Here is a 9,946-nt window from a genome sequence, read left to right on the forward strand (position 1 = left end):
GTTCCACAGAAATGTAGGTAAAGCTTTCTTTGAATCATATATTTTATTTTAACTAAAAATATGATAACTTAATAAAAGAAATAATTAATTATTTTATATTGGGAAATCATATGCTTAAAAATATTTCCTTGTATTCAATCGAAATAGATATTTAAAGTGTCTTGTTTTATTAAGTCAAAATGAGACCAACGGAAAGGTTTCACCAAAATAAGTTTTCTTAAGATAGAAAAACTCTTGAATATCTGGCACAAAAACATATTTTTTTAATCCATTTTATCAGCCTTAAATAAACAGTAAATATTACTTGAACTATTGTACTATTCATTGTTCTTCTGAAAAGATAAAAATCTAGAAAGATAAATAGGCAACTTTTTAAACAGATTTTTTCTATATATATATAGCCTTAAAAGTAGACGGAATATATAATAATAATTAAAAATGTTTAAGCTTTTTGTATCTATTGCCGCTCTAATTTGGGTAGCTTTGGCTTCCCCTTTAAAAGACAGTTGTACCGTGACCAGTTACGATGCAGTTAGTACAGCTGTATCTAGTTGTACCAACATAGTAATTAAAGGTATTACTGTACCAGCTGGTAAGACTTTGACTCTGGACCTAAAAACTGGTACTACATTGACCTTTGATGGAACTATTACTTTTGCACACTCAAACTGGGCGGGTCCTTTAGTCCAAGTTAAAGGTAGCAAGGTGACTGTTAAGGGAACTTCAAACTCAAAACTTGATGGTTTGGGTAAGTTCATTTCTTAAATAATACAAGATAGTTAGTATGTAGGTCTAAAAATTTATATAATTAAAATATACCGGGTGTTACAAAATTCGATGCAAATATTTTAAAATCATATTGTTAGAGTCAACATAAGATTTGTTTTTCATAAGCATATGTCTTAAAATGCAACCCCTCAGAGCTACAGTCTCCGTCAATTGCTTATTTGGAACACTGAGAAAATCGATTATCTTGAACACTGACTATAGTTATGCGTCAATGTTTTTTAGAATTTGTAAATCCCTGTTTTATAGGTTCTCTTGATATTTTTCGTCCCAAAAATAGCGTTAACTCAGATTCAGGGGGACTTGCCCCTGTGACATTTCCTACAAAAACTTTGAAAATGTAAAACACCATCTCGTTGGCCATAAAAAAATCTAAGATTATCGTTCTTTGTATTCTTTCGATATCATTAATTTGATTTGATAAAAATTAAAGCAGTTACGACCCACTTCTTTTTTTATAATTTGATAGTTTATTCGGGCTTAATAACAGATTATTTGATCATTAACTACTACCAACGAAACGTTTAAATATGTAGCAACTCCGCAATCCTAACGGTGAGCCTCCAAAGGAAACTCTAGCTGTTATTTATTCGTTTTGATTTTTTTATTTTATTTAGTAGGGGCTCGGTATTGATGAAATGCATATAGGTTTGAACAAAATCTTAATGAAGTATTACTCAAATGTCGTTAGATATGTTTAAATCGACTTTCCATGCAGATTTTACATATATGATTTTAAAATCCGGGCCCATTTTTTTAAATGTTTTGTGTTAAGTAATGCAGACTAAAAATTATGAATTACTCAACATTAATTTAAGTGATGAGAATAATATATACATTACCGTAAATAAAGAGAGATTGCAAGTTCATTCCCATAAAGCCAAACTTAAAGCCCTATCAAATTATAAACAAATTGGTGCGATAGTGGCGGCATTATAGGATATCTGCCTACTTATCCAGAGATCGTCGGCATTTGTCACCAACATGAACTGGTGAAACAACAACACAGAGAAACAGCGTGATACGATGAGCAGGGTCCAATTTGCAGAGCCAAACGCTCCAAGTACCCCACATACTGATACAAGTTTTAGGCAGCTCAAAATCAGTATTACAAGGTACTTTGGAACTCTAAAAGACAGTACTGGAGGCAATTTTGCGATAATGTTAACACCGTCTGTAGTACGCCTTTGCAAATACAATAGCATAACTACATCCACAAAGAAAACATGCAGTAAGATAAGACATCAAATTATTATTAGATCAGATATCAAATTAAAATCTGAGACGATAAAACTTATAATAAAAAGATGAAAGACTGACATAGATTTCCCAAAATATAATACTCTAAATAAGACAATAAAAAAAAGATATAAGAAAAGACCTGAGGGAAGACGAAACGAACAAAATCCTTTAATCTATAGAGAAAGATAAAGATCTGAAAGTTCTGAGATCGAACCAAGAGTGGGGAAAACAAAAAATTATAAAAATGAAAAACACTCAAGAATACCAATCATGGAGAAAAAAGAAATTATAAGTATTCTATAAACAGCTCTAAAAAGATAGGATAATACCGGAAATGCTAAAGATGGGTGTAAGAAGATTTATAGAGACAATAGAAATGCTGTTAAACAAATGGCTGATAGAGAGAAAAATCGTGTAAAAATTGGAAAATGTAGATGTAGCATATAGGAAACTATAGACAAATAAGTCTGCTATCACACCTATTATCAACAATCAACTGATTACGAAACTAAACTTATACCAACCGGTGGCTTTTAACAAGCAGGCTTTCAAAAGGGTTTTAGCATCAAAATTTAAGGTAGTCGAAAAAAGAAGTCCGAAAAAATAACAGAATATAACTAGAATTTAACTCCTATATTTTTGCGAATGTATCGCAATAATCCACTCTATGATTCTGTATGGGAGCCAGTTATGGAGTTTTTCGGCCTATGCGTGTCATGTATTTATTAGTCAAAAACAAGTTATTGGCTGTATGGTGGGAGTACCCTCTAAAACTTCCTGCAGATCGCTTTTTAATTACTTTGAGATTGTTTGTTTTTAAAAATCTTAATTTATTTGTGAGAAATAGTTTTTTTCATAATTATCCAACTAGACTAAGAAATTATTTATCTTTGTTGCGTACTAGATTAACTCTTTCAAAAAATTTTATTCTGAAAATATGTTCAAAAATACTTAATAAATTACCAAATGATATAAAAAATTCCAACAGTTTGTCAACATTTAAAAATAAATTGAAAGCTTTTTTAGGTTTGAAGTGTTACTACGATATTAAGACTTGTACTGTAACGTATATATTTATTTCTGTCACTGATTTATATTCTTAATCATGTTTTTGAGTATGTAAACTAGGTTTAGTGATAGTGTAGATTTGGATATATAATATTTGAAATTTCAGGTTTTTTGAAGATGGACGAAATTCATACACTGTATTGTTTCAATTTTGGATAAGAAGATTTGAATTTAAATTTCAATTTAAATGACACCTTTCACTTCTAAGAAAGTAAAAAGCTGATAACGAAAATCAACACAATGAAATTGTATAAACATACAAATTTACACATTGTCACGAAAGTAATTCACGGAAGACACTTAGCAAATCAGAAAAAACATACAAACAAACAACTCATTTGTAATTGATCTCCTCAAGAATGGTCCCATGGACCCTATGCCATTGCATTTTCTCTTTCATTTATTAGAACTTATTTTCAGGTGCTAAATATTGGGATGGTAAGGGAGATAGTGGAGTAACAAAACCAAAATTCTTTAGAATTAAAACGACTGGAAACTCACTATTCCAAAATATTAACTTGGTGAACTGTCCACGCCAGTGCGTGTCGATTAACAGCGCAAGCAATACTGTCTTAAGTAACTGGGTCATCGATGTCTCTGCTGGAGATTCTGTAAGCATTTTTATAAATAAATGTTTAAGTTTATTACATTTATATTTTCAGGCTGGTGGTAAAAATACAGATGGATTTGATGTTTCAAGCTCTACAGGCATTACAGTTCAAAATAGCGAAGTTAAAAATCAAGATGACTGTGTAGCTGTAAACCAAGGATCAAATATGATTTTCAAAAACTTGACATGCAGTGGTGGTCATGGGCTTAGTTTATCAGTAGGTCAAAGCTCCAGCAGTGGTAGTGCCAATACCGTAAAGAATGTAACTTTTACCGACTGTAGCGTCGTAAACTCTAGAAATGGTATTCATGTTAAAACCCATACTGATGCTGGCACTGGGTCGATTAATCTTGTTACCTATAAAAACATTAAATTCTCCGGTATGTGTAAAATATTAACTAGTTTGCTTGTGTTTCTATTTAAATTAATTTTCAGGTATTACAAATTATGCAATTAATATTCAGCAAGACTACAAAAATGGAAAGTCAACAGGAACTCCAACTAATAATATACCAATTACTAATTTAAATTTACAAAATGTTGCTGGAAGCATGAGTGGAAGTTCCAAAAGCATGCCAGTATATATTTTGTGTGGAAGCAACGGTTGTTCCAGCTGGACGTGGAGTAAAGTGTCTATCACCAATGGAAAGAAATCTAACAGCTGCAATTTTTCGCCCTCTGGGTTTTCATGTTAGATAAATATATGTATATAAAAAAATAAACATTTTATTTTTAAGGTTTTAAAAAAAAATAAAAATAAATAAAAGTTTATAATAATTGTACAATTTATTTTTAAGTTTAGTGATAATATAAATGGAGAAGGAAAAGTGCCAGACTTTTTTTTTAATCCTGTGTCTATATAGGGGGCACCATCAAATATGCCACCCATTATACAGGGTGATTGATGGTTGATGGTACCTTAGACGTTTACGGAGAACGGAAAATAATTTTTTTTTGAAAATTTGGCAACATGGGTTTTAGCTGATGATCTAACGATTAAAAATATTTTTAGCGATGTAGCGTTGCCGCTTATACCAAAAAGTAGTAGCAACTTTGTTATTTTAAATAGAATACCCTGTATATTTTCTTATTTTCCGATCCGCTATCACTTTATGATTGGTTTTGTATAAGGTATTCCTATACCTATCTTTAGTGATTTTCGAGAAATTAATTATTTTCTTTATTTTTTGACCAAAACATAGCTCCAAATAAATTTGTATTACTACGGCACTGGAACGCGCAGAACCTTGAAATTATAAACGTAATTTATGGAAGTTATTTTGTATTCGCACAAATTTTCTTTTACCCATTTTTTGTAAATTCGGGTACATTTCATTGAACTTTATGCATGTTCTTGCTACAATTTTGTCACATTGTCGAATCTAATAAATAGATTCATCAAAACTTCATTTGAATAACTATTTCTTTCCATTTTAATGAATTTTTAGGTCACTATTTTAAAGAAACACACAAGCGTATTTACTATTAATCAACTAAATGTCACTGTCAAACATCAAGAGCATAGCATTGTTTCATCATGACCTTTCATGGACAACTAAAGCAAATATGTCAAAATATTCCGATTTTTACAGGAAATTGCTTTTTTTTCCGAAACCGAACTACTTCGATATAGGAACATAATACCTCTTTAGACAGGGATTTTAATTTTCTTTTAGAATATGTTATAATATACAGGGTGTTCTATTTAAAAAAATGCACTATTTTCCATTTTTGTATCTAGCGGTAAAATCACTAATTTTGAGCAACCCTGTATAACGTAGAACAAATTTTCATAGTGAAAAATAATGTACAATACTTCCATAAATTACGTTTATAATTTCAAGGTTCTGTGCGTTCCAGTGCCGTAGTAATACAAATTTATTTGGATATGTTTTCGTCAAAAAATAAAGAAAATAATTAATTTCTCGAAAATCACTAAAGATAGGTATAGGAATACCCTTACCCTACAGAACCAATCATAAGGTGATAGCGGATCGGAAAATAAAAAAATATACGGGGTATTCCATTTAAAATAACAAAGTTGCTACTACTTTTTGGTATAAGCGGCAAGGCTGCATCGCTAAAAATATTTTTAATCGTTAGACCATCAGCTAAGACCCATGTTGCCAAATTTTCAAAAAAAAATTATTTTCCGTTATCCGTAAACGTCTAAGGTACCATCAACCATCAATCACCCTGTATATTCTGTCAATAATTTTGAATATAACCTACCGCTGAAAAAGCTTTTATTTATCGACATATAAATGGCGGTAAAAAAACGAAATTATCTCCTCAAGACTAACGGATTATCAAGCATCTGATATGTCATATAAAATGCTGACATTTTTCATAGTTCTTTAGCTTTTAGAGGCTTTCTTTCTAGAATTATATCTACGATCAAGCCAAGCCAAAATAAAAATACGAAAAATCTTTTGACAGTAGCACATGGCTCTAATAACGTCTCAAAGATGAAGAAGAAGAAATGGGAGGATAATAAAACTAAGATTTTATTGTTAAGGGTAACTTGATGGTTAAAGTTAAAGGTAACTTTTGCAAAACATTTATAATACCGGCTCTTAGACAGAGAGCTTTTTTTATACGGATAAATCAGATCAAGGTAGTGATGAGAGAGACGTTTTATTAATTGACTTATATGAAAATTTAGATCAATATTTATTTCTATTAAGGTAATCTAATGATTTTAATTTATCAAAATGTAAAAGTGAACCTGATAAAGGTGGAGTTGTTTATGTACACAAATATTAATATGGGTGTCGTTATTTTTATATTTTTGAGGAACCCACGAGTATGTTTATTTATTAATCTTATGTAAATTTTGCTAAAAACGTTAATTTATTATTAAAATTAGCACTAAGGTAAAGCAAGTTTTTAGTGATTAAAAATAGAGTAATAAGTTGAAAAAGAATATTTTACACCAAATCAAGTACAAAGTATTTGAATATTTATTTCTCATGTTATAAAACTAAATCGCTAAAGGTAATTTATAAAAAGGACCACCAAACATGTCATTATCCTTCAATCAGTCGCTGTTTTCTTTGTTTTTTTAGCTCTTTTTATGAAAGCTTGAATAAAACATCCAGAATTTTATAAGAAAAATAGGATTTATTACGTATTTTATCAGCCATTGGCCTTATATGTATGATATAATCATATATGATTGATACTGAATCATATATAATTAGTACACTAATTTTATATGATTCAGAATAGAGCATACGAAATATACTGTACTAGAGGTAATTTAGCTTTTAGCTAATGCACTTTCGATTTCCGATAACATATTATCCATTATCTATTATCCAAAATCCGCACCTATTAGGAGTTGTAATGTATTGTCCAGCTTGCATAATATCTTATTGTATTTATCTTATTTCAATATTGACGTAAGCCTTAAACTTTTAATTTCATTAATCCGTAAACTCAACAACACTATACCGATTGCTGTTGTCTTTAGTGCCTTATAAGGATTTTTGTACAAGTTAATAAGATAGCGCTATATACATTTCCTACCTTTTGCCTTTAACCTCGGCGCTTTTTACATAAACTACAAATTTGATAAATATATAATTTTAAATTTTTGTGGTGCCCTATCTAGCAAGAAAGTCTGGATAGTTAATTAAGCAGTTGGTTAACCACACAAGGTGTACCCAAAACCCTCTTTCACTAGTTCATCGTACCTTTATAACTCGGAGATTAACTTTTTGCCAAGTTGTTCATAAAATCGCAGGCATTATATCATAGGAATATCTTTCTTTTCATCAGGAGAAGATATTCTCGTGGGGCATGCAACTATATTTTTGCATCGTCAGTGTAGAACAAACTGTAGGCCGCCACGGACGTATCCATAGGCTATATGTATTCCTTAATTTTTATGATTGTGCATGTTTCAACAAAGTCTGAAAGACCTTAATTGGAGTTATTTTATTAAACAAGACATTAATTTAGCAGTCAAATTTTTTTGTACATGCAGGGCCCCCAAACGACAGCTTTGATACTCAGACGAGGTTTTTTTACAGTATAAACCTACGTTTAATCTCATGAGAACAATACCTGGAGCACCTCTAAATATTCTTCTTGAGCTACCGAAGCTTCCAGTCTGGATTGAGAGGGAGGCCATGGTGCTACATAAGAGGATAAAGGATAGCGAAAAGTGGCGCAATGTTCACCTAGAACAAGGCCGTATGACAAGTGCTCTCAGAATATGTAAGAACATACCAATTCTGACATTCAAATGCACTACAGTGGTAAACTGAAAGTTTAAATAAGGGCTCTTAAGTCGAAATCCCGACAAGAGAAGAATGGTGGCCGAACCAAATTAAAGAGCTAAATGGTTTCCAGACCTGATACGCAGATGAGTCATGGATAAAAAGCACCAATTCGAGCGAAGCCGAAGTGTAAAGGATGGAAACGAACACAGGGAAATCCTTTCCGCTAGGGAAACACAGCACCGTTTTCCAAGCGGAGATGTTTGTAATATATTTACAGTAGCAAACAAACGAGGAGCATTGGAATTTAACGGGGGGATTTGCATCTACTTTGATGCAAGCTACCCTCAAGGCGATCCAGAAACCCAGTGCCAGCTCAGCGCTAGTCCAAGAATGCAGAGACGCATCGGAAAGACTTGCAGCGTACAGGGAAGTGAGATTGAGGTGGGTCCCAGGATACCAGGGTGTTGAGGGCATAGAGAGGCTCAAAGAACTGGCAAGACAAGATTCCATTAGCCCCTTCGTAGGCCCCGAACCATATCTCGGTCTCAGCAAAAAACAAATCTCCCAGGCACTTAATAATTGGACCTGGGAAAAAACAAGGAAGAACTGGAGAAAGACAGAAAGATGTAGACAGGCCTAGGAAATGATACCAGATCAGGACGGCACTAAAGAAAGGCGACTGCTATCAAAGACCCCCGACAGGGTATCAAAGCCTTAGTAGGAATCCTGACTGACGATAAATGTCTTAACAAGTATCTACACCTTCTTGATATAAGAGAAATCCCACTATGTCTGAATTGCGGCACAAGAAAGGAAACTTCATACTAGGTGTCTATGATAAGTGGAGTCGCTTGAGTAGGAAAAATGTTTGGAGTAACGACATTCCAACAGGACGATTCTAAAGATCTGGACTAGGACAACATGCAAGCTTTTATTAAAAGCACGGATCCGACCGGTGAAACCGCGCATTGGGAGTGGAGGAGTCGGAGTGGGTGATTCTGGGATTGGTCAAAAGGGACTGCTAAGGCCTTCTTGTCGAGCTCTAGCTTCCCCATCCTTACTACTTCTAGGTTTAATCGAAAGCAGGCCCAGAGCGTACGAATGTCTAACCGACCTATTAACTAAACGCAGAGCGTAAAAAATAAAAAACGGTGACAAAAAGCCTTAAGTGATAGAACATAGTTAGTATAGTTGTCTACATAGATTTATATTAAGCCATGTTGCTCCTCAAGTTGTCACTAGCAATAATGTAGCGATAAGTTGAAAGAAGTAGTTAAAGTCAATCTTAACATAATACCCTCCAACTTGGTATTGCTTGAAGATAAAAGATAAGGTAACATTTCTGATTAAGACAGAATAGCTTTTTGATACTAATAAATCAGATCAATGTAGTGACAAATACATTTTGTATTCTACTTATCAGGTTAAATTTAGATTATTATTTATTTCTATTAAGGTTCGGTAACGATTCTAACTCAAAATTTAAAAGTACACACAAACTTGACAAAGGTGAAGTTGTTTGATACTTATATTATATAGATATTAGTATCCTCACATTTATTTTACCTATTACGTGTCGTTATTTTTATATTTTTGAGTAACCCACGAGTAGGTTTGTTAATTAATCTTATGTAACAATATTTTAAGTAGACACGTGCAATACCATTATTACAATAATATTTTATATTAGAATTAAGTTAATAAAAATATATTATGTGAATTTTGATGAAATCCTCATGATTGTATATTTATTATTAATATTACCAGTAAGGTAAAGCAGGTTTTTAATGATTTCAAACAGAGTAATGAATTAATAAAATATTTTTACAGCAAACTAGGCACAGAATATTTGACTTTTTATTTATCATGTTATAAAACTAAATTATTAAAGTTAATTTATAAAAAAAAGCAACTTTTTTACTTTAATAAGTCGCTGTTTTCTTGTTTTTTTTTGCTGTTTTTTTGACGGAAATATGAAATATCCATAATGTTATAAGAAAAATAGGATGTA

At 32.0% G+C, this 9,946-nt stretch overlaps 1 protein-coding gene across 2 annotated transcripts; it reads left to right on the forward strand.

Annotated features, from left to right (window-relative positions):
• Window positions 1–401: 401 nt before the first annotated feature.
• LOC126738537 (polygalacturonase-like) lies at window positions 402–4,533 on the forward strand. 2 transcript variants are annotated; one of them, XM_050443908.1, is made up of 4 exons: window positions 406–748; window positions 3,517–3,707; window positions 3,759–4,086; window positions 4,142–4,533. In XM_050443908.1, the coding sequence occupies exons 1-4, from the start codon at window positions 439–441 to the stop codon at window positions 4,399–4,401; spliced, it is 1,089 nt and encodes a 362-aa protein (XP_050299865.1). In that variant the 5' UTR covers window positions 406–438; the 3' UTR covers window positions 4,402–4,533. The 2 variants fall into 2 exon arrangements, with proteins under 2 accessions (XP_050299864.1, XP_050299865.1); XM_050443907.1 differs by having other exon boundaries at window positions 402–748; window positions 3,517–4,086.
• The last annotated feature ends 5,413 nt before the right edge of the window (window positions 4,534–9,946 follow it).

The sequence above is a fragment of the Anthonomus grandis genome, chromosome 7 (assembly GCF_022605725.1).
Source record: "Anthonomus grandis grandis chromosome 7, icAntGran1.3, whole genome shotgun sequence".
Classification (NCBI taxonomy): domain Eukaryota; kingdom Metazoa; phylum Arthropoda; class Insecta; order Coleoptera; family Curculionidae; genus Anthonomus; species Anthonomus grandis.